We start from the raw sequence: 26059 nt of genomic DNA, 5'->3' as shown, positions 1-26059 counted from the left end.
GCTCAGTGATTTCAGCTGCGGTTCGCGCAAAAAAGGCCACGTCAATGTGACAGCAGACAGTGCTGGCTGTCCTCGCAGGCAGATCCACCCTGCTGCCACATGCAAGGATGGGCCGCCTTGTTCATATTACACGCACGCACACACACACACACAATAATAAAGGTTGAGTGAGTCAGTGACAGAGGAGACGCCGTGCTAATGGGGCTGATAGGAGGGAGGAACAAACAAAAGCGTCAGACTACCATCAGGAACATGGAAACCCAGAGATCTGGCCACACACGGCTGCTTGTGAACAGAGTACAAGCTCACAGACACGTGAGGAAGGACGTGAAGAAATAGGACACAAGAAGTCCTCTGAGTGCGTCAAATTTCCGAGGACAACGCTGAATTTCTGCACCGACACACAAGAGCACTGCACCCCAAAAGGCACCTCCTATCCTTTCATTTGAACACTGAGCACACCAGCCTAGCTCTGTGTAAAGATGAGGGCTGGAATACAAAAGACATGTACAGATGGTGCCAGCAGTCTCCCTGCTTCTCCCTCCCCTCCCTCCCACTCCTTTAAAAGCAGCACGGGGTTCAGGCACAGAGGCAGCTGGGTTTTTCCTCCTTCCCACCCGCTCATGCTCCCTCTCTTTCTCTTTCTCTTCTTCCTCCCGCCTGTTCTTGGCAGGCAGGTGCCAGAAGACAGGCTGCGCTGCTCCTCCAGAGAATTCATCCGACTTTACCACGGCTGTGCTTTGGTTGACAGTAAAGGCCGCTCAGGTGCACTTCTACTAAAAACATCTCACTTGCAGGTAAATGCACAGATCTGAGAGTTACTTTCAATTAAACACAACCGGATCCAAGCATGGCTAATAGGTTTATGAGTTTCGCATCTATGTTAGAGAGTCCTGCAGTGTTTTAACAGCACCCTCCCTCTCCTCAGACCCCCTCCTGATGGGGAGAGTTTTCAATTCAAGGGCCTGGCAACCAGCCAACATGTTACAGCTCAATTAGGACCCATTATTCTCTTCCAACAAGGGGTAACTTGCACTTCTTCATGTTGATAAACATGTCTCCACAATTTATCCCCTCGCTGTGCCATCGCGAGGCCGTCTGGCTAAGCGGACAGAATCCTCGTTTCCCACTGAGGGCGACATCAACAGCCGCAGGACAAAAACAAGCAGAGCAAAGAAATGTCAATACATCGACTGACTATCTGAGAAAAAAAGGGAAGCGCCAGCGTTGACACTTAAAGAGGAATTATTCTACCCCACTATTAGATAAAGGGCTTATCGCCACACAAAATTACCACCTCCACTGAACACCGGCCTGTTTAAAGGAGAGACCCTGTCATTGAACCAGAGGATAAACTTCAGGTTTCACATGACAAGAGGAGGAGCAGCCAACCCGTTAGTCCTTGCAGTCGCTCCCTCCTCCTCCCACACCTAAACATCTCTGAGGACAGCGCAGACGATGAAACACAAAAGAATTACTGTTCCTCTTCTCCTCGCCTCCCACAGACGGCCCCTCAATAGATTCATCTGTCTCCCTGAGAAGATCCAAAACTGCAGATAATTGTCTCAGGTGCAGAGTTGTCCAAATCTCATTTTGGAGGGAATCAAACTGGCGTTTTGTGCTACTAAGCGTCTTTTTCCTTATGTTTACAGTGTTCTCCTCAATGGCGGCAAGTCACCATAAGGAGAAAGATCCTGTTTGCTTGGTAGATACTCCCAAGGGGCCCGGCTGAGTCTGAGCCGTATTGATATTCTGGTGCTCAGCTGCCCAGCCTGATGGTCAACCATGGCGAATGGCAGTAAATGCATCTGCTGGGACTAGAAGGGTGGTTCAGTAGCAGGGCCTGCAGCTTTTGCTTTCTGTCATAAAGCCCAGGGGAGACATGACAAATGACATGGACTGCATCCCTGACAGTTGTTCAATGCTCTGTCCAATGATAATGCTCCCCCCACCATCCCAGCTACCACCACACATACAGGCAGGAGGCTGAGAGATAAACTGTACTGTTTAAATACTGGTTTGCTCTCCAGGAAGCAAATAGCCTTTAGGCTAAGGGTCAGTTCACCCAAATCATAAAAAATATATTTTTTCCATATATGAGACATCGTCTGTTTCAAAGTGAAAGAAACTCAAAATTAAATGTACATACATCTTAAGGCATGTGTCCTTCCAGAGATAACAGCAGTTACTCTATGGTGCTAAATACATGCTGTGGGAAAAGTAGCTATGCTGTAGCCAGTCTGGTCTAATTATTATCTTATTATTATTATCTGTCTTTGGGGGTATTGGTCAGTACTTTTAGGCTTCTCTTTTAATCAGCAGAAATGCAGTTACAGAGGACATACTGAGAGAGCGTACATTTGAGTGTCTGATGTCACTACCAACTCAAAGATTCTGAAAAAAACACCACCCTGACACTTTTGGGCCTGCCCAGATCTGGAAAGATGTCATTCAGTGAGCCATTCAGATCCAGAAGAGAAAGGTACATCACTACTCCCATCACTTGAGAATTAAGTCTGATTGGCAGTTTGTCATTGAATGCATTGCCCTTAACCTTTAGAAACACAAGCAAGCTTTGGTTAGAAATAGTCCAAGAAAACTACTCTTTTACATTACCTGCTAGTAACTAAAATAAACCTCATGAGGAATGGACTAAAAGTGAAGCGCTGAGTTTATGGAGCTGATATGACACAGAGGAATTACTATTTGAGTTTTGAATGGAGTATTGAGCTACCTGCCATCCCCTACATTACTTCAGCCTTCCTATCTGTGGTGCAGAGTTTTATCAACCTGGGACGGTTTAACACATGACTAGTGACGAGATTGTGCCTAAAAGAGTGATCAGTACCAACTGTCTGTGGTTTAAGGGCAGAAGAAGGGAGTTTTTCTCTTTTATATTGATGAGTAGGCTCAATTTGCTGTGTGTGCTGGTGTTACCTCTCAGGCTCGGTACTGTATGTTGTATCATATGTAAATAAGGTGCTTCAAGAGTTATTTAGCGCAATTTGTGTCCAATATATATTTGCATTGTAGCTAAAAGCTGTGTGACAAATAAAGACAAACCCCAGCAAAGGGGGGAGAGGGAGTGGAGTTGCAACGAAACAAACTATAAAATCATAGTCTTAAAAGGAAGAGAACTAGAAGTACTGTCTCTCTGTCTTATTTTGACCAAAGTATGCTACAGATATTTCAACAACACCTCAGGAAAGTGTGTCAATTTGTGGAAAAAGTTCCAGTTACATAAGTTGAAAAGAGCAGAAGACAGACACAAAGTGGTCTTGTCCTCTTCAGTAACACTTTGCCCCTTCTGCCCACTATGAAATAGCAAAACTTATTCATAGTCACTCAAAGTCTCCATCAGCACGAATACATGGTTCTCTGTATTTCACACTTTTCTGTGAGACTGGACTGTCATAATGTACCAGTGGGGCAATCAGTGGTAGAAATCAAAAAAATTCAGTATGTTGAGCATGGCAGAAAACAAATAAAATGCGACCAACCACAATGGATAGGGACCATCTCATCAAGCGGATGGGATAACCCGAAAATCATGACATGAATGGCTCTCAGCACAAAGGCCTATCCTACACTTGATGCCTCCTCCAAAACGCTTTCCTTCCCTCTTTGTCTTTTTCCTTCTCTACCTCCCCCCTTTTCTCTCTGTTTACTGGCAGGGCATTGCAGGGAAGGCAGCAGGTAAGGCAGATGCCAGAAGCTCTTATGATCCTTGTCCACCCCCAAACCGCTCCCCTCCTCTACTCTGTATCTAATAGACACCTGCTCCCTTGTCAACCCTTGGCTCCCACCTGGCATCGTCCCACACGGCTTGGTCACCAACATCCACACAAAAACGCACGCATGCACGCACACTCGGTCAACACATCTTCTTCCCTTTTTCCCCGTACTAACTGTAACAATGAAGGCCAGTCTTTGCTGTAAACTCCTCGTCAAGAATCATGACCCCCAAACGGCTTGTTTGAAGACATTTAGCCAGAAGGGTTGAAAGGAGAACAAAGAGTATGAGCAAACTAACAAGAACAGCTCTAGTGGGCTGCACTCTGCAGTTTCTGAGGGGGCTCTATTCACATTCTGTTCCTCCCTCCCTCCCCCTTTCTCTGTCTCTGCCCAGAAAGGTCTGAATGGACACAAGCCTCCTGCAGGCCAAAGTCAATTAAAATAAGAGAGAGTCTAGGGAGCCCCAATATCCCCGGTTACTGAAAGCACCAAAAAGGCCGTGCAAAACAAGCACGTTTAGTTTCAGCCAAAGAATTCCTCACTTGTGCCACTCATGTGGGTTTCCCGGAATTTTAGGACTTTCCTCCTGATATATGGAAAACGACATGAATAAATAGTTGCTTCTGAAGGTCTGAACTACTGGCTGGATCATAAATCCTCTGTGGCTGGCATACACATGGTCACCTCAGAGTCACATACGCCTGCCTGGATGCCAGTTTATTAATGAAATAGAAGCGACTTGTCCGTTGTATTTTGCAGTAAGGGGAGAACAGGTGAGGGTTGTGTCAACCTGTGACAGGTGAGAACTGAGCTATTTGTTCATCCATGTCGGTATAATTAGGTGGAAACTCACTGGTGCATCACCTAAAACTCATGTGGCCAAACTTTTTGACATGGAAGCAAGTGCAATCTGGGTGCAGCTCAGTTTCTGTGAAGCGACTTTTGGTATTTCTGACCATTTTGTGACATATTGTAAACTTGTTCTTTCCAAAAATGTGATGAAGTGGAAAAGATATGTAATATGGGAGCATGGGAATGTTGCGGCTGCTATATGGCATCAAATGTATTCAGATAAGCATGAGAGAGAAATTAATCTTTAGCTTAAAGGGGGGGGGGAAGTCACAGTAAAATATTAGCAGTGTAAGAGCAGCTGTATTGTGGATTGAAACCATTATCCCTAACAGTTATAAAACAGCCTGTCTATTGAGGCCAGACAAATGCCTCCTGTCTGCACCTCATCTTTGTCTGCTGCTTTCTTACTAGCATTATTTTCTCTGCCGCTCTCTCTGGGAAGCCGGTGATACTGGAGTCTTGTCAATGAGTGCTTAGGCCCGTTGCCTCACGGGGAGCCAGACTTGCTGGCTAGGTTTTATGGCCCATTTCAGAGCTGCCCCGGCTTAAATACAGCCTCCTGCTGGCCACATGGCCACAATGTCGTGCCATGTCCATCCGGTGAAGAGAAGAAGGGGGCGGCTGGATTTGTGCCAAAAAGGTTTTACTGAGGCCACAAGCATATGTGACCATGTGGAGGCAAGCATCACAAGCAGAAAAAGAAAATACCACAGATTTGTAGTTTCTGAGATGTTCTGACTTCCCACCCATGCTGCTGTATTAACATTCACTTCATAATGAAAAAATCCAGCCAAGCTCCTTGGGTTGCAAATACATATCTGTACACATGAATAAGCAGCGATCTTGAACAAAAATCAATAATTTCACAGACAAGATCTTCAAAAAGACTCTACGCTCCCAGAGTTCAGATAAGGATTGTTACAGTGGGTCTTTAAAAAAATCCTTTTAGTACTAACTGAATGCCAGCTGGAACGCCATGCAAAATATGCAACAATCTCGAGCTGATTTATGCAGATATCATCACTGTGACTGTCATTTTTTGGTCATGGTTCCACAGGAGTCAACCTTCGCAGAAGAAAACTAGTGTTTTAAAACATAATCTGTCTTGGCACTGGCAACAAATCTCTTCATTAAAAAAAGGCCGTGCTGTCCAGTTTCTCCGTTAAGGCCAAAAGGCGGAAATCAGTAGACTCAATTCCATGTGCATTAAAGCCAGAAATCTCCCCAGACCAACATTCAATCTTCAGTTTTTTCCTTTATGCCCATTCCTGCTACATTAATCTGACTGGGAATAAAACTGCTTACAAACCTACATCTTTATGTCTTAGTTCAGGAGCAGGAAGTCAGTCAACGCTGTGCTTAAATGTGTGAGGTCAAGTTTCACAGCTTTTGTGTCTTTCTTATTTTACTACCTTTTCTGGAACTGATATACACTTTCTGTCACAGCTAACCATTTTAAAGTCAAAGTTTTTTTTCTGTCTTCTATTCTATCTGTCTGAAAACCAACCATTACCAGTATAAATCTTTGTAAAAGTCACCTAATAGTCACTGTGGTAATACAGTTAACGTGCAGCTTGGGTTGACAAGTCTGGACTGCCATAATGCATGCACCTATAATGTAACTGAGACAGTTATTGAGCTTGATGTACATATGCAATAGCCGCCTCAAATCTTCTTCTTCTGCTGGCTGGTGCATTTAGGAGTTACCACAGTGAATCATCTGCCTCCATCTCCCCCTGTCGTTTGCATCCTTTTATAACACACCAAGTCCCTCTATATACTCTTTCACAACATCCATGAACCTTCTTTCTGATCTTTGCCTTTTCCTTCTGCCTGGCTGCTCCAACTTCAACATCTGTTGTCCAATATATCCACTATCCCTCCTCTGCACATGTTCAAACCATCTCAACCTTGCCACTATTACTTATTCACCAAACTGCTCAAGCTTAGCTGTTTGTCTGATGTACTTATTTTTATAATCTTGTCCATCCTGGTCACTCCCCCAAAAAATCTAAGAATCTTCAATTCTGCCATCTCCAGCTCTGCTCTGTGGCTTACAGAGAAAGACAAATCACACTAAAACCACTGTTTTTTTTTAGATATAATACTTGGTGAATTACTTTCAGATTAACTTACTGGTTTGTCTTGTATTCTGTTGTTTTTCTTTTCTAAAGGCTATACAAGTGCTACGTAAATATGATACTTAACTTAACTGAAGATTTAAGACTATGTGCAAACCAATGGATTATCGACCTCAGAGAACTCTGAAGTGTATAAACTTCAAAACAGTGAGCAAAGACTTACGATATGATCTGTTATTATGACGAAGAACCATATATTCATTAAAACATAAAGCAGAATCTGACTAGATAAATCATCACCGAAAAATAAAAAACGTTATCATCAAGATCTTTTCACCTGTCCAAGCGGCCAACTGCACTAACACAAAGTTATCGAAACCATTCGCGTCTCCAAACTGATTATCAGATGAGCAAAGACGAGGCTTACAGGAGCCAGACTGTTTCCTAAAGCAACAGGCTGGTATTAACAAAGGCCTGGCCTTAAGCTCTAGTCTACCATGATACTAATTAGGCACAGAGCAGATGTGCCCGAAGTAGTGCCCACGTCAGGGTGCTGGGCAGGTCCGGCTGCGTATGCTGGTGCCTGATTCACCTGTGACCTTTTCACAGTGGGCCCGGGGTCAAAGCCTCTTTAGAAATACAGTGGAAACAGACACTGGAGGAACCGGGGTCTGGTCCTGGCACCCCTCTAGGCTCATTAGAGACATCCATATGTGCAACAGCTCAGGATCTGACTAAAAAGCTCCTTCATGATAAACGCTTGTGCCAAGTGGAAAGAATGAAACTTAGACTTGATCCAAAATGAGATTATCTTGATTCTCAATATTTTTAGGCCTTTTTGTGAGTAAACTTCAGAAAATAATGTGCAATTTATTTATCGCATTGCTTCCATCAGGATTCCTGCAACAATTAATGTATTTTATTCTCGATACAATGTATTTCGTATTTTATCACCTTAATTAAGTTTTAGGTTTTTCTGGTTGTAAATACTATATATACACATATATATATATGTATATATGAATATATAAAATCTATTTTCGTACACATTAGTCCGACTTGAGTTTCATTCACAACCCTTACAAGTGTATATCAACCAAATGACCAATGAAGCACGAACTGATGATGGGCTGGATGAAGAGCTGAGAACATAAACAAAAACTACAGTGCAAGCAAGACGGTATACAACGCAGGTGACATGCTTCACACTCTAAAACTCTGACAGACGTTACAACAGCAGCCATACAAAGCAGCCAACCAAAAAGCACATCTGATGTCACTACAGGATGTCGACACAGTCCAGCGTGAGGGCACGATGTCAGGCCTGTGATGAGGGCGGTTGCTTGGATTCAGCCGATGTGTACTGTTCGAGTTTCCTGTGCAGCACTACAACACACAACAAGTACCTGAGTCAGACTGACACCTCCTGCAGCAGCTGGTTTCTGAGAGGGGAAGTACAGGAACATATTTAAAAAAAAATACTAAATGATATTTCTGGATGTTATATAATATCATTCCTGCTATAAACACTATAAGAATAACTAAAAGTGTTATTATAATGATTTCATTTCATAATAATATGCAAAGTTTAATCATTACATTTAATCTGCAAACTAATGAGGCTAATCTTCACTGAACAAATACTCTATCTGCACAATTAATGAGGCTAAATTCTTTAACATATGAATATTTGTTACTATATACGGATAGAGAATAACTGCAGGGGTGTATGGTGAGAGATGAATAAAGTTCCACTGATGCTGCTATATAGAGGCAGATTAATTACCAGATTCCTTGAAACTCTATTAATGCTACATTACAAGTATTATTTACAATGTCTTCTAATTGTGTCTGAACCAGTTACAGGCACATACTCTTGTAATTGAAATTCTGATGATATCTTTTTTTCCTCCTAAAGTTTTATAAAGGAACCCATCTGAACATCCGAGTAAAATAATGAGATACAAAGACACCTATTAGGAATAGATCATTTTAATTCAACCATTTATTTCAACCTTGTGAATAAATATTTTTCCATCATTAGTAAAAGACGCAGTTAAAACAGTCTGGTCTTATGAGATAGCATAATGACATGCAAAGTCACATATCATTACTTCTTGGCTTGACTTGTTTTGTGTGTCATTTCATGTTTTGCAGACTACTGCAACTGGATAACACCCTGCCCTGTACCTCTAGTCATACTGACATTGTATTGGAGTAAAAATGCATGCAAAAAGCTTGAAATGACACATAGGATATGCCCAAAATGGCTTATGCACAATGCCATATCTTGTTGATTTGAAATGTAAAAAAAAGAGAGAAATAAAGAGTAAACGTTGGCCGATTTGTTTGATCTCAGTCTACAAGTTTTACTATCTCATGGCCACACAATAAAATATATTCCACTGATGTCATCAGACACGCTCTGTAGTTTTACCAAATGACATTTTGTTTTTTTTATATTGACCTCAACTGAAAAAAGGCTGTCTGGAGTTCATTAACTCTAAAATATCATTGCTTGTAATCCCCTACAGTAATTGGCTGGGTGGATTTGCTCATCAAGACTCTAACAAGATCCGTATTGCATATAAACTAAGAAAAGTCAGAAAAGTCTACCGGATACACTGTTGTATCACTGAGAAGAGGAAAATGGTTTGTTTAAGCACAATCACTTCAAGACAACATTTGTATAACACTACAAGAAAATACTAGTATTACTTTTTTCCAGGTCTTGGGTTCAATCAAGTTCAATATTTGATCTTTGGAGGATTCAGGATATCATTGGGCTCAAAACTTTTTTTTGGTTCTGTCAAAAAGATCACAACATAAGAAGTGTAAACAGGCTGCCCTCAGAGCTGATGTTTAGTTTCATTTGAATAACACAAAAAGTACCTGCACAAGTATACAAATGGCAGTAGGAACCAGCATGCTTCTGCACGCTTTGGGATTTTACTTAAAAACTTCAAAGAAAAAGCTCAGTGCAATTTCACAACTTGGTGGGAAAAAATCATGTCCGATGCAGAGAACAAGAGATTCATTGAAGCTGACAAAACAACAGTAATGAATAGTTGGAACTGGGGAGCACTGCTCGGTTAGCCAGACAAATCTTCACCAAATCTGCCTGTTGCAAAACTTCTTCTGTCTAAGCATGTTGGGATTTGTCCCTAGACACATTAGAATGAAAAAAAAATGTTTTTGAATGATTGCCCAAACCAGGACTTTAGCCTCCTTGGTTAATAAAAAGCAAACAACTCAACTTTCCAGGATATAATGCTTTGTAGATAACAACACCAGCTGCCCCTCTCTGTTAACAGAATTTTAAGTTTGCCAGCTTGGACTTGATAGGAGACAGAAGAAAAGTCAAAAACATTTACAAAATCCTCCTGCTATAATATTCTCTCAATGTCTGGATATAAAGGGAATAAACTTATATTGTTTCAAACTTGCAGAACACATGAACCATAGGTAGACAAGAGGATTCTCAGAAATGTCTTAATGAGACGCAAGCTATCTTACATTTCCAAGCTTAAAATCAAAACTTGTTGCTCTTGTTTAAAAACTTCAACCAAGAGGGACACTAATCTGAAGCCGAGAGGAGTGGGTGTGATAAACTGCTGAGAGTCTCATGGAAAACGCTGCATCAAGTAGGTCAGAGCAACTCAGAGAGATAATCAAGGCCATTTTGACCCCTTCTGTGTGAGCTGTAAGTGGGTCAAATGCAGCAGTCAGCTGTTACACCTCCATCAGGCGGGGCGCTGCGAGACGCCCGTCATTCTGTCAAACCCCATTCTGCTAGTTTAAGACCTGGTAGGGTGCCTGCCTGCCTGTGCCCACCAATGCAAGAAACAACCCTCCATCTGCCCCTCCAGGGGAGAAATAAAGTGAAGTTCTTCTCAGCATTTTCACCTTCCCTCTTGTCACTGACTACAACCCCCCTAAAACACTCTTTATTTGTTGTCTCCTCCTTTTGACAGCTCACAGCTTTGCAGCCTTGTCCTATTCACAGTGGCAGAGACTCCTCCTCAGTCCTCCCTCCATGTCTAAAATGCCACCCGCATTTTAACCACACCAACTCCAGTAACGTCCCTGCTTATTTCTCACTCTTCACCAAACAGAACAAAGGAAGCTCATGTGTCTAGAAACACTTTGAGCGCAAATCTGCAACAGCAGAACAAAGGCGACACAGGGCAGCCTTAATCTCTGCACTACTGAAGCCAGCAGCTATTTTAAAGCTGTTTCTCCATCTCTCTCCATCCCTCCCACCTTTCTCTCTTCCTTATAACATTCTTCCTATCCTCACTCCCTCCTTCTTCCTCCTCGTTTCCCCTCGATGTCTCAGGGCAGCTTTCCTCTCCTCTCTCCCTGCGTGTCCAGTGACTGACTGCACAATACACATCAATTATTCATGGCTGCTCTCTCCGTTTCGCAGGCAAAACCAATCACAGATGGAGTCACTGCTAATGGGCTCCTGCTGTATTTGCCACCGGCTTCTTTGCACTCAAGCAACAAATACCCCAGAGACAACGAGAGGAAAAACAGGGATAAGCTGTTAAAAAGAAAAAAAAAGAAACTTCATACATCACTAACAGCCATGAGGAGAAGATGAGGACACAGGTTTGTGGTCAGAGAAGAAGACAGGTATTCTTACAAATAATTCAGCAAAAACCAGGAGCCAGGGTCTGCAGGAGGAAAGGGTTAAAGACACAGAGAAAGTGTGTGGGGTGGGAGGAGGGTGGGAGACAGAGGGGGTGGGAGGACAGGCAGAGAGGGAGAGAGGGAGAGAACCAAATGCTTATCTCCTCACCTCGGATGTATGCAGCTGTTATTGATGTATCTTCTTTTTCTGTCTAGTGATCCATTGCTTGCTCTCCCAATACACACATCACACAGAGGCAGCCACAGCCACTTCGCCAGAAGGGAGAGCGGGAGGGGAGGGGAGGGGAGGGGAAAGAAATGCAGGCAGCTCACATTTCAAACTTGCAAAGGGGGGTGGTGCCTAATGTGCTAGACAGCCTGTGTCTTGGCCTGCGTCCAGAGAAACGAGTTAAAAGAAGCCTCAATCAATTCATCTAAAGCAGCAGTCGTTTGGAGGGAGATGCACTGTAAGTCGAAAAGTGGCAACAGAAACGGTCCAGGTGAAGCAGTCCTTTCTGCCCCCAAATGCTTTGCATGCAGCCGACCTAATCCATCAAACTAGTCATTGTAATTAAGGGGCATGGAAGAAGAGGAGGTGGAGGAGGAGGGGGAGGAGGCTGCATGTTGTGGCTTCCTCATGCACAGAGGGTTGGTATCGGAGAGGGAGGGGCCAATTAGACCACATTTGTCTTTTAATACACACAGTAAGCTTTTGGATAAATAATTACACAACTATAAAACATGTAAACTGCGGGCTGACACGCCACCTGAGGCAGTTTAGAGCCTCTGTTGTCATGTGCTAATAAAACTGCTCGCACTAACCCGCAGCGAGTCAATTCAGGTGTCAAATTTGTGAAAATGATCTGTGCGTGAAATACAAAAGTAAGCATTTAATGAGAGACATACGGTATGATGTAAATTAAGTTTAAGATGCAAACAGTCAGTTTAGTTGCACTGTGTCATATGGAGTCGTTGAAGATGGTACTAATGACTGCTGCTGCTACAGACGTAATAACTGCTACAGGGGAGGAAGGGCAAAGCAGTTCAACAACTCTTATCTCTTGTGTCCTCTGTCTGTATTTGCTCTCCTGCTATTTACTATCAGCTAAGTGCACAGTGGGTGACTTATAGCCCTGCACCCCTACCGCAAGTTAACACGGTAATCATGCTTGGCTGGAAGACTTCAGCGATCATAAAGTGTTTTTGAGAATTAGGCACACATACTTCCACGTAAGTGCCCTTTAACTTTGTAAACATCAACAGGCAAAGTGGTCTGTGCAAAATCACAGCAACTTTACAGCCGAGCCATTTTCAAATCCATCCACCTTTAATTCGAATACTACCAGATATCCAAGTTTCCAAATGTTGAAGATATGCAGCAAAATAAATAAATAAATAAATAAATGACAACTCCGGTTTGAATAAAGCAACTCACAGCTTCAATAAAAGGCTAAACAAAGAAGTTTAGTTGTCACTAAAAAATTTGGAATGAGCGTTTAGACCCAACTAAACTAAATATGGCCTTCTTGATCCTTTTGAATGATTGAGATTGAAAATTGCTGTTGAAGGTCAGTTCAAGTTAACAACTTTTTAGTCTTCTGAGTTATTTTCTATTTAGGAAAATCCACAGCCAAACTATATGCTGAGGCAAACTGACGAAAGAGACAGAGAAAAAAATGCAATTTTCCTATGGAGAAATTAAGTCATTATTTGGCTGTCTGCTCTGTGTAGAACATTCACCGACAGAGTGTCTGATCTCTGTGTCTTAAAGCACCACTACACTGGAGCTAGCTGCTGTATGATCAGCATTTGAAACAACAGCTCAGAGGAAATTTGCTCAATATTTGCACTTAAGAAAACAAACGAATTCAAACATCTCAGGAGGAAGTCTAACCTTAAGTGTGTTTTTTAAACCCTGCCACGGAAATATCTTGACATAAGTTACATGTCTGCTATCGATGTAATTATAAACAAATTTATTAACCCCCTAAATGTCCCCTTATTTCTTATTTCGTAGAGGAACGCACCCTCTACAAACCCCTCTCTAATGTGCACTGTAGGTTCGCACACTAATCATGCCTCTTCTTTCCAAAGTCAAGTACTGTGTCTGAGGTGGCAAGTTTACACAAACTACCGGTAATCATCTTTTTTAGCCCACACAATTATATGACAGACTAAAGGTCATAGGTTCCATACTTTTTCTTTGGATGCACCCACACTTGTATGCGCAATAAAGCGGCACCCCCCCCCCCCCCCCCCCCCCACCACACGCACATACACATGCACACTGAAAACCAATATCCAAAAGTTGATTGTCAACACTCGTTGTCTCCCGTCGGCCCCCCGCTTGGTGTTCATTCGTGTGTGCAAAGTATGTATAGTGAGTTGTCAATAACATGGAAATATAGCCAGAGCGGTTCAGAAATAGCTTAGATAATGCGTGTATGCATCAATATGCTAATAATCTATTATCTTATATTGATAGCCGCTGTTGAAATCCCCAGCCCCCCACCCTACTACCAAGCGCCACCACCACCTGTTGGCTGCATATTTTCATTATGACAACTCGTACAACCCGTACAAAAGGCTAGGGATGGGTCCCGCTGTTATGGTACAGATTTGTTTATGAATTTTAGCCGGATTATGAGAGTTGATTTTTTTGTCACCTGAGCAAAAAAATGGTGGAGCGATGCTCCTGTGCATTCTGGCAACACTACACCTACGGTGCACTTGAAATAGCTGCACAGCTCCACTCTGCAAGTAGTCAGGATAGGTTCCTCCAGTCATTTACGTGAAACATAAGGGTTGTCGGATCTGGCCTTTCTGAGACGACAGATGGTGCTCTGAAGATTCAAAAGCAGAAATCCCCAACCACAGAGTTGATGGCTGATTTGATGAAGACATGTTTTTGTAACACATAAAAAAGACATAAATATGTCATTTGAGTCTTAGAGAGGGAAGATTTTAACATCTTCACTCCAGATACTTTTATACTTTGCTTTAAAATGTATAACTTACGTTATGAGGAACTTCATGTCATCAATCTGCTTCTACCCGTTTCTTTCTCATATAGATGCACCTGTTGCATAACTGTCTTTTTTCACAGAAAAAAATGAGAAATTGGTGCTTTTGTGATAAAGCTGACTAGATTTGGCCATTATCTCACACAGTATAAAACAGGTGGCCACATTGCCTTGTCTTTGTCTAGAGCAGAAAACAAACGCAACACCCCCTCCTACTCTGGCTCCTGCTTTTTCATGCTTTAACAGGTTAGAAAACCGCCAAACTGCCTCTTGATGCCACACCTTAACAACTCCCACAGTCACACCAACAAAACACCATGAAACAAAAGAACAAAACCCCTTTTTTTTTGGTTATCAGTCTGACACTGTTAACAATAACCCACAATATCTACAGATCAAACTTGAAAACAGCCCTGCATGTGTAAAACATGGGTTGCGACAACTCAGCCTGACAAGAGCGAGAAGTAATTATCTGCTGAATGGCTGGTTTACCAGGCGTTTGTTACATGTGACAATGAATGGTTTGAGGAGCTAAGAAACTTCAGCCGCTCCTCCCTCTTATAAGTTGGTGCCTCCTTTTACTCTTTAGAGTTGAGGAATTCCAAGAGCTCGCTGAGGCACAAATGATTGGGAATGTGCCGCTCTGACCCTCGTGCAGGAAAAAAAAAAAACGTCATTAAGCATTTTGTGAACGCTCTCAAACCTGAATGAATCGCCGTGGCCGTGCAGGAGTGGTGTGACACTGATGAAATAGGCCTAACAGCGTTTGTTATGTACCCTCTGTGATGGAGACAGAGAGGGGAGGCCCTGATGAGTTTATCCAGACTGAGCAAGTGAGCTCCCTGCTTTGAGGTTACCACGGATCCACGTGCATAGCTTCGCCCTGTGGTCGGACAGTCCAAGTAATCACAGATTAATAGAGCAGGCTAATCCCATTCACAAAGAGGTCACTACGAGCAGACAGACACCCCTCCCCCAGCTCTGCTCCAGCACTGAGGGCCACTTGCAAAAAGGCAAAGGGCCTCCAATTGCCCGACCCCCCCCTGAGTATATCCATTAAAGGGATCAGCAGTACAATTCACTGAATCACACTCTGTGTGTTGAGGGAGGAGGGATTTCATTTGCAACCAACATTAGCTTAACTTCGCAACTGCTACACATAAGCTATGTGATCAAATCAGCTTTAATGTAGTCTGTTTCTTTAGAGTTTTGCCCTTCAAAGCCTTTAAAAGAAGAAAAAAACGAATTTCTTAAACTGTCAGAGGCATTCCATGATTAACCAATCTGACAAAGCGACAACCCATTTCAGCTGTAAGCTGACTGTGAATTTTCCTACTCTGCCCTCTCCTCGGCTCAATTTTCTACCATGCTCAGGAGAGCCATTTAGATGACATAACAGAAATGTAATAGCTCGACCACTCTGTGTGTCAGAACCAAGATAATGTAGGTTTGGTAAAAATTGGATGCCAGTTCTGATTTGCTTGCCAGCCCTCATTCACGTACCTGATGTCTTCCGTGCACACAGCGCAGCGCTTTTTCTCAAATTTAAACAGTTTTTCAGAGGGTCTCACAAAATATGTGATGAGACTGAGCAGCGATGAGAAACTGTTTTTAAACTATGTGAAAAAAACCAGGCTTTCAAAATTCTCCTCCCTCTCTACAGACTCATCTATCTCCGGTGTTGTGTGGCTGACCTGCTGCTGCCATCCTGGCCCCGTCATGTGACTCACTGTCTCCCTCGGTCGCTCGGCAACGGCCCAGCTGGATGTCGGGGGAGCGGGTGCTGCCTCTGGGGCCCTGTGGGAGTGTCCTCTAAGAGCAATCTCCCTTGGCTACCAGAGGGGGCTTTCTCTGCAGTTTAACAACCTCCTCTACTGGGGCCTCCATGCTAAAGCTTCTGGGAGCTTTGCAGAAGAATGCCTCTGCTCCAGTTTCCACTGACTCTCTCTCTACAGGAGTCTCCTCTCCAAATATTCATGCATTTACAGGTACATAATTGTCCATGAAATGTACTTTGGGATGCTGCCTAGACTAGAGTACTCTCAGCTTTCCAAATGACTACTGTAACAGGAAATTATTCAGACAGAGAATCAATTGGCAATCTTATCTAAGCCTATAAAGTGGGCCCTGAGATTTGATTGAGCATTAAGCAGAATTAGAACGTTTGGTGGTGTTCGTTAATTGCAGACAGGGAAAGATTCCGCACCCATAGCTGACAAAACGGCGACATGATTTGGAGCCTTGTATAAAGCCATAAATAAAAAAAAAACAGCAAACCTAAGTGAAAACATTATGTGGTTTTGACTCGTGACTTAAGAAGGCTCAGCGGAGTGGCCGAACACACAGAAGCAGAATTTCCCTGCCCAGCTTTCCTCATAACCCAAGACAGGTGGAAACCACAAATCACAAACTGTAAAAGAGTACAAAATATTTCTGTTATCTTCCGAGCCGCTGACAGCCTATACATCTTCATTTTGGCCGTGCGTCAGCGTGCTTTTCCCTCAGCTTGAAAACAACTTTTAACAGTCTACATCTGTCCCAGCAATCCATCATCGTACCAAAACGATAAAGCCACATAAAAACAGGAAGTCATCACCACTGATGACAAGTTTTTGTCCCATGCTACAGATGGAATTTTCTGCTAAACACCAAAACCACAGAGGAGGAACAAATCTACCAGTAGATACTGTGGAAACAAAAAAAGTCTAGTTATTTTTGTTTAAAGCAAACAAAAAAATGTTGTAATTTGAAATTCTGTACAAACAGAGTTAGGTGTACTTTTCTTAGAGTATCTACAGTCTAGCAGTGATGGGCGGGTATCGGGAAAAGCAGCCAAGAATGCAGATATAAACTTTGAGCCCAAGCAGGCCAGCATGGCCAGATGGCCTGAGACGGCGGTTGAGAAAACTCTGGTCTTACCTGCTGATTTTGGAGTGAACTTGTCCCTGTTGGCAGCGCACACGGCCAGGAGCCGGTAGCCAAGGTCCAAGTCGAAACCCTGCTGTGCTGCTACGCGGCTGACCACCTGAAAAAAATGACAGCATGCAGCAGAGAGTCAGGACAGTTTGTTTTCAGTGACCGATTTCAGCTTCGAAATCTTTTAACTTCATCCTGACTGCAGACAACTGTCTTCCGTCTTATTGGAATTTAGCTCAAATTTATCTTTAAAGATATGTTAAATTATCTCAACTGGAAAAAAAAAAAAAAAACATGAACGAGGGCTGGTCCAAAGACTCAGCATTTTGCTTCAACATGCTCCCAGATTCCTCAGAAGAGTGACCTTTGACAGCATCAAAGATCCAGTTCAACTTAAATGATAGACTCGCTACAAGCTTATCAGTTCCATATGAGTTGCTTGACAGAAAGATGAGGAGAAAATGTGGCCTCTAGTGCAGCGATGACCCACTGAGAGGAAACATTAAGAGAAACATCAACATGCCACAGGAGGCGATGTAAATCAGTCTTATGTCCCACACATTGCTTTGATTTACCTTCACCATTATCAGCTCAAAGTGAGACCTTTAGACCTTTAGGACTTACCGAGGCCTGTTTGGACCAGCGGGTCCCACTAGATTCCTCTGCCTGCCAGCCTTTTCATAGCCGCAGTCCTGCTGTCACACTTCAAGACAAGCCCCGAGGTAGTACAGCTGAACACTGCTGCCTGCACCATATTATTATCTTCAGTAAATATAGTCTTGACGTGACACCAGAACAGTGTATATCTGGCCTTTATTTATAGGAATGCCCCATTAAGAAGAAGAAATATGAGTATAGCCTGCCTAATTACAATCTAAACTGGTGAGAGGCATTTTGCTAAATGGTAATTTTAGTGTTAGAAGTTGCAAAGAGTAGTTCTAATTTCAGGACTTTAATTGTACGTAGTCAGTGGAGTTGTGGCAGGTTTGTGCACCATAAGGCAAACATGTGCTTAACATGTTACAGTATCTATTAGATCAATCCAATCATCTGACTGTGCACTGAGTTTTAAAGCTTACCATTGAATTGTTACTGAAGTTTAAATGTTTCCATAGCTTGAAATAGAGCAACCAATTCTACGGGAATAAACTGGGATGCTGTATTAAGTCTGGGAGGTTGCCAGTTCATTATGTGAGTCAGACCAGAAACAGCTGCTGAGTCACGCCATTCTAATCTTTATCAGGTCAGAGGTAATTCGTAAAATTGTTTCTTTGCATATAAGTGGAATTTTTTTAAATTTAATCTATTTCCATGTACTATATCATATCTTACATATCCTTAAAACTAATAAAAAAAACAGCAATACAAAACTGGCTACTTGTAGTCCAATAAAAAAAAGATTTTTGCTTCTCAATTATTCCACTGTTATTATAACAGGTCAAAGATGTATATTTTTTTTGTTTGTTGCGTCTTTTCTTTAAGTCTCTTTTCCGACATCACCAAATGAGTGCAACGGGGTGAAGTTTTGCGTAATGGCACCATCACATCCGACTTCCAGTGCTCCCTACCAGTGTGGCTCACACTTTGGGCCATAGAGCACATAAACTAAAGGGAAGAAGCCTTGAGATTTTCACGGCGGGAAACAAATTGAATTGGCAAAATGGAGAAAAAGGCACCTGCTGCTGCACATTAAAGCAGTAACAGAAGCAGTCGCTCGAATTGAGGGATGTGTCACAGTTGTTTCGCTGCTTGAGCACAAATCCTCAACTGCTGTAGGGAATAGAGACTCCATCTAAAGCTACTGCATTATGCGTCATTTATGTCATGCTGGAAGCAGTATGTTAAAGCACTGGAGACAGGTGAGTGACACATCTGCAGTCCCCACATTGTTCTTTTGATGGTCTGTTCTGTATTTACAGCAGTAAAGGGTATTCAAAAACTATAAAAGTGCATTTTTTTGTGAGCACAGACTCCTTTGTGGCTCGAGGACATTTCTGCGCCTTTGACACTACATTCAGGAGCCACGGAATAAGCTCAAATCACTGAAAGGAGGCTAAACCTGAGTAGTTTCCCCAGAGTGAAGTGCTCTCTTATATTTCTGTGACCTCAGTGAAGATCAGGCAGCTAAACATTAGCTCTCTTGGATCCCTGAGGGAGTTATGGAAAAAGCTGACACAGCAATGGCTTTAGCGGCCCTTTTCCTCGTCCTTGAACCCGCAGCGTATGAGAATCAAACATCGGAAGGGGCTGCTTACCGTTAGGCATCCCATCAGACTTTGCTCGAAGGGGCGTTGGAAGGCTCGTGGGTCACCGCACCAGTCCAGCAGCTCGGTCGCTGCTGTTTGGAAATTTGCTGGATTTTGTAAGTGCTGGGAAGAAGAAAAAAAAGAGACACTGAGGTCAGAGACAGTAAGCGGTTAAAATGAATTCATCTATAAAAAGTTCTAAAGTCATGAAAAGAAAAGTCAACAGCATATACTCGATAATTTGGTTGAATTCACCGTATAAGTACTCTCTCACAATCGATGTCCTGTACTGAAAACAATCTTTCTGTTACTGTAAGATTAATGTCCTTGAGGGTGAATCTGTTGAATATTTTCTCCAACAATCAAGTAATTGTTGCTTTGTGAACTTCAGAAAAAAAGTGCCATTACCAGTGTTCTAAAGGCTTATCAGAAAAGCCTGCAATTATCCCTCAACTAACTGATGGATCAGCTTACTTTTATCATATACTTTTCTATAAACCTTTGAGAAGTTGATTGAGAATTTCTAACAAAACATCCCATTTTGAAAGCTGTTTCATGAGCAAAAAGTTTCATCTGTAAACTATTGAGAGTAATCAGCAGCAAAAAGAATAATTCAAGCACCTTACTTTTTCACCTTACTTAATTGAGTTAAATCAAAAGGTTTTGCAGTCACATTGAAAAGTAACCCCAATTGAATATCTATTTAAGAGGATTTTTCAGCTCTAATTTCCCAAAACATTTGGATTTCAAAGATTTTAAAGTGTCTCAAGGTTGAAGAGTTCATGTCGGACTTTTCACTGCCAGCAGATTTCTGTAGTAACTGAGTGCAATAAATCTCCCTGTATGGCTGCATGACTAGACCACGAAGGTCTCATTTTACCGGCCGGCCCTGAGCTGTGCTGTGACTTTATCTGACAATAGACTCCTTGACCTGCAGGCGCTCCTTTATGGCATTCATTCCCCTACCAGAGCCAGCAATCCAGTCACTAACCCTGTTGTCTTGCTGTAGAGTTGTAAAGGAAACAGAAAAAAATGGACCTCTCTGGGTCTCTGCATCACAGTTCGTCATCTCATATGTGAAAGCTTTCACACTTCAATACAAAATCACTTCATACGTAGTAGAGCACGCGCACACACACACACGTACACATACACACTCGCACCATCTCCTCTCTGCAGTAATCTGCTGCCTTTGGAGAGATTATGCACACAAGCCTTTGTAGTGCACTTGTTCCAAACAGGAACAAATGGACTCCCACTCCACTGCATCAAAGGTAAATAGAGTGGCTTGTCTGCTGAAAGTGAATGGCTGCCTTCTTAATACGTCTGTGTGCTTTGATTTCACTGTCAGAGATTTGAAGAGGAGGAAGTGACTGCAGTACAGTCGCTGCCTCGCAGTGCTTTTTTCTTGCTTGCTCTTTAGGGGGCAGCAGAGGTTAGGATTTGATAAGGCTGCTTTCATATCAGTTTATAAAGCTGGCGTTTGACAGGGGGTGGATGAAACAGGTCTAGTTTATTTTATGCTTTGTCTGAGACTGTTCCTCACTTGGTTGATATGTTGAGGGGAGACTGGAATAAGACGTGCCAGATTTGCAGAGCGTGTAATTCCACTACTAGTGGATAAAGTCTCCTGGAGAAACGTGCACATCCACAGATGCTAAATTTAGATGAGACTAGAAGCTAGACAACACACGTAATCAGAACGCCAAGGATGGAAAGGGGGAGGAAAAAGAACGGAGGTGGAATATGTAAAAAGGGAGGGGAAAAAAACGCACACACCACCACTTGTGCTTGAAGTGATTACTGTTCTTTACACTCAAAACAATTGGTCCCACCAGTGTGGCTGTCACACAGAGAGCTTGGCAGTGCCATGCCACAGATGTTCCTCTCTCTCTGGCCAAAACCCACCAATCAAACCCAAACTAGTGGCCAAGACACCCCCTACACTCCCCTATCCTCATCCCCCTGGGTGAGACCAACTCCAACATTTACACTCCAGTCAAAGCTCAGCCCAGTTCAAGGGAAACAAAGATAGACAGGACATGCACAGTCCCGGGAGCGCAGCTTTCTTCAGATACAATCTTCCTCTGTAGTCTGGAAACAAGCTGCACATCTGCAGCCTAACTGAAAGTGACAGCGCATGTGATCTGGCAAACGCTCTCTTTCCATTAAAAAATCACAGCTTTTAATTTGCTGCTGTTGTTCGACATCTATCGACGCCCCAGAAAACATATTAATGGAGACAATTAACCCACAGCAGCAAGACATAAAAACAGCTGCAGAGGCTGTGCAGAAGCACAGAGAGGCTCCAGTTTATCTTGAAATATTGACGCCGAGAGTCTGAGGAAGTGCTCCTGCAGCGAGAGGACAGTTCGTGGTTTCCGTCCAGCCCCTCTATGCATCACTGAGAGGAGAGTCTGACAGCAGACTGGCTTCCCTACAGCGAGAGGAAAATACTGTCTCTGAAATAGATAACAACAGTATCAGGCAGCCCATCTTTCCCAAAGTATTCACAATGGTGCAATTCTGAGATGCGAGAGGAAAACAAACTGTCACAGAAAATATGTGTTGGGGTGATATCAGATAACTATTTTTACGGCACGCTTCTCTGTTTGGCGGTTAAACAAGTGAACATGTTTACTTTTGCTGTGAAAAGTTACAGATATGAGCTCCTGTGAGCTCACCTGAACGTGATATAAAAGATGTCCCAAGTTCAGAATTGAATGTAACATCTTCATAAGAGTCTTTGTCTGTCTAGCCAAATGAAATTTTTTTATAAAAAAGACAAAAATTATGAAAATTGTCACAAAGCAAATTTATGTCTCTCAGATAAGGCCATCAATTGCTTCAGCAGTAAAGAGAAGATTTAATTTTACAACTTAAAACCATAGCATTGACCTGAGCCCGTCTGCTCACATCAATCGCACAGAAGTCATAAACCCTAGGTGATGGATACAAAAAATAAATAAAAAAAAGCCCCATGATCATCAAGTGTTTAGTTAAGTCACTGTTTCAAAATCACATTACCACAATTTTACAACAGGGTAGTAATTTCAGAATTACTACAGTAATGATTTTCTGATTTAACTTTCAACCCAAGATTCAATCAGGTTGACGGATTCCAATTTCCTCCACTTTATCATCACGCTCAGCAGTAATTTATCATTTGAGCAACAAAATCAATTTGTTCCCCTGTCTGCCGCACTGACTGGGGGTAGTCAGACAGACGTGTCACATCTCCCTGAAAACAGCAACACAATGGAGGAGGCTTCATTTGTATTCCCGCTCCACGTCCACACTTTCTTTGAGGTGCCAAATTTCAACATGTGCACACTTTCAATTAAAGCAAACAGCTGGATTGGTTTACAATATTTCCTTAATTATTTTAATAGCTTGGATATTGGACAATGGGGAGCAGGGGAGAAGATAGTGAGTTAATTGTTCTGATCTCCCCTGATGATCATCTTTGTGCGCGGGGAGGAGAATAGACGGTCGGCTGAATGGGCTCGCTGCTAGTCTAATTGGCAGGACATAAATGGTATTTATTATGCGGGCCTTCCAAACCCTGATTGTCTGCAGCACAAAGCTGCCTCTATTAGCAGGGTGCTGGCTCTTACTGGTCGATTTGAAATGACCCAGCGCTTAACCATTTATTAGATGGACTGGAGGCCTCCTTGTATGCCACGGATCTCTCTAATTGGCATGTTTACCCATGTATTACTTCCCTGGGCGCAGACATTGGGTTGTATTTGTTTAAATTTTTGTCTTGTGGGGTTAATACAGTTAACCCCACAACATTTGAACAGTGTAAACTGTTGTTACACACACAAACTCCTTTTACACTTCTTTTAAACCCCTGTAATAGACTATCCTCACCTTCATTACAACTAGAGGAGTGGATATTGAATTATTTAACACCCTGCTTTGTAGAAGTTAACCAGACTGAAGACAACGTGTTTACATCTCTCACCAAACATTCACCCTGTCTCTCTTATCTGCCTCATCTTTCCTCCCACTCCCTGCTGAGGGTAAAACAATTTGCCACTTCCACATTTAAGAACAAGCTCCACAGAGTCTCAAAGGCCTTCTCGATGTACTTTTCGAGGAGGTGGACCCCAGCACGGAGCCCGGAAACAAAATGTGCCATCAGTTAAGAGAAGAGATCAAAGGGAGAGCCCCGTAGCCTGGGGTTACGCAGGTATGTCTGTTTAATTCTGCCAGAGATTTGTCCCGCCATAAACGGCGGAGAGAGGAGACAAAGGGACTCACTGGGAGTCAGCAGTGGTGAAGGGAGAGAGAAGAGGAGCCTCTGCTCTTTGACCCCCGTCAGTAACCTGAGTCACACCAGAGTCCTGATAATAGGACTGAACAGATTAGTCACTTTGCTTTGGCCAGGCAAGAAGACTGAGAAGCATTCTGACCCCTGATGGGGAATTTCTACATGTGTGTGCAGGCACACATTCCCAAAGGTTATTTTTCGACGTTTTTTGTCCACATTAAAGAGCCAAACACTCCTTTCAGCATGTCAACCATGTATTTTCTGCCTTTCTTTTCTGTTTTTCTTGAAATAGTAAAAGCTTGAAGAGTCAAAAGTTGAATCTGTGGTTGACCACGTTCACCTCAGATGCGTGGGGTAAAGGTTTTGACCAAAAGATCTCATAACACAGAGAAACATTCCCTATCAAATGCTTTCATTGACACAATTACTTTTGTATTACATGTTATCCGACATTTTATTTTATGAGGGATCATAAATCAACATATTAAGGAAAAAGGTTACAAACATTTTTATGATTTTGGGATTAAAATGTTCTATAAATGAACATAAACGCCTCTGTAAAAACCTTCAGAATATACAGTACTGTGCTCAAGCCGCGAACAACTCCTCATTTCTTGTGTTTCTTGTTAACAGCATTTTGTGATCGCCTTAAGGTCAAATTTAAGCTAAGCAATGATCAGATTAAGCCATGTTGAGTATGCCAATCTTCCTCATGTCACATAAACATATGTACACCTTAACGACATCTGGTGATGTGCTGCTAATGACACATCATGCCTTCATCATCACAGTTGCCAGGTTTGCTCATTATTAGCGACTTTGCACTTCTTTTTTAATTGCAAATTTGCTTGTTTTGGAATTGTTTTCATATATTCTGTTGGTTTTTTTTTGGCCACAAGATTTGACAACAGAAGCAGAAGAGTCGTTGCAGAAGAGGATGGCAGCAGCATCCAGGAAGGCAGACGTTTGGGGCGAAGGAAAAACCTGAGTAATGCTCCGTCATTTAAAAGATATGGATGTAATGAAGGCTTTGGATTGACTTAAATATCTCAGTTGCATAGGGGGACGTAACATTAGCATGACTCAAGCACGATGCTTTATGGGAGAAAAATAAAAATAAACGAAAAAAAAAAATGATGGTGCTTCACATGGTATAAAAAGTGTTTCCAGCCCTCATGTAGCGTAACATAACTCTCACGATAAAACCCTTTTTAAACCAGACAGGTGTGTGAAAACTGTTGTCACCAACACTGCCTCACCTGTTTGATACACTGCAGACGGTCATTGGTCTGCTGTATGTGTCTGTCCATCGACGGAATCGGGTTCATGTTGATTGTCCCTCTTTGGCCTCTACCTGCCAGCCATTAAACTGGAGAGCTCTGCAACAGAAACACAGACAAGGGTTAAGGCTTAGCTCTTCTAAGGGAAGCTGCCAATCGTATCACCGCCACGTTTTTGCTGTTGTGTGCGTGTGTGTCTGTGTGAGTGCGGGCGCAGCGTGCCGTGAGCTGAGCAGAGAGATATTGATTTGGCAGGTGACAAGCACCTCAGAGAGCCCAATGGATGACATTCCTCTCAGCTCCTCTGACACCCTTAACAAGCCCTGGCGGTTGCCCCTGAACGCTGCCATACACCTTTGGAAAGGACACGCTGGACTTAAGACAGGATGTCTGACCATATTTAAAGCGCCTCGGGGAGAAAATGAACTGAGGTGGAGGGACATTGACACAGTTACAATGTGCAGAGCCTCACAGTCTGTCAGCATTATCTCAGAAGACTGCGTGAAGCTCCTCCATCCTGGCCTGTGAGGACATTAACTTGGCATGTGGCTCTGTTTACATTACTTTGCCATTATGTAATCTTTGGTTAACAATTATCTGTACCCTGGGCCCAGACATCAGACATGCTCTACATATCATTCCCCCCTCTTCCTCCCTTCACTCTCCCAGAGTTCCTCCAACAAAAACCCTTAGAGTGCACTATTGATTTTGGAGCCGTAGCTTACTGATACCCTTCTCTTGTTCTTGTTCTTTTTTTTTTTTTTTTCCATCTGAGAAAATAATTCACGCGAGGGAAACAATGAGGATGCGGTCTGACATACTACACTGGATTATCACAACTTAAAAAGTATTACAAGCTGTATCAAAGGTTATCAGTTTTGCCTCTGGGCAATTGATTTAATGTTGCATTCAGTGTCAAATAAATATCACAAACGGCTGTCGGCTGTAACTCACAGTCACCTGCATCTCAAAGTGGAGTGGTTAGTGAATTAATAGAGGCATTTATGACAAA

General features: G+C 42.6%; 1 protein-coding gene across 4 annotated transcripts in view; it reads right to left on the bottom strand.

Moving 5' to 3' along the window:
- The window catches only part of LOC140278932 (zinc finger MIZ domain-containing protein 1-like), a 107689-nt gene that overhangs the window by 12178 nt on the left and 69452 nt on the right, over positions 1-26059 (bottom strand). For 3 of the 4 annotated variants that reach the window (XM_072374056.1, XM_072374055.1, XM_072374057.1), the window contains exons 3-5: positions 25027-25146; positions 19498-19611; positions 17246-17351 (exon numbers count right to left, since the gene is read on the bottom strand). In XM_072374056.1, the coding sequence (XP_072230157.1) occupies positions 17246-17351; positions 19498-19611; positions 25027-25095 (289 nt within the window). In that variant the 5' untranslated portion in view covers positions 25096-25146. Of the gene's footprint in view, positions 1-11472; positions 12075-17245; positions 17352-19497; positions 19612-25026; positions 25147-26059 lie in introns of those variants that run through there. The other variant, XM_072374058.1, reaches the window with a different exon arrangement.

The sequence above is a fragment of the Leuresthes tenuis genome, unplaced genomic scaffold, assembly GCF_036924035.1.
Source record: "Leuresthes tenuis unplaced genomic scaffold, fLeuTen1.0.hap1 SCAF_20, whole genome shotgun sequence".
NCBI lineage: Eukaryota > Metazoa > Chordata > Actinopteri > Atheriniformes > Atherinopsidae > Leuresthes > Leuresthes tenuis.
Note: the sequence above shows the minus strand (reverse complement) of the source record. Positions and strands in the feature narration are given on the sequence as shown.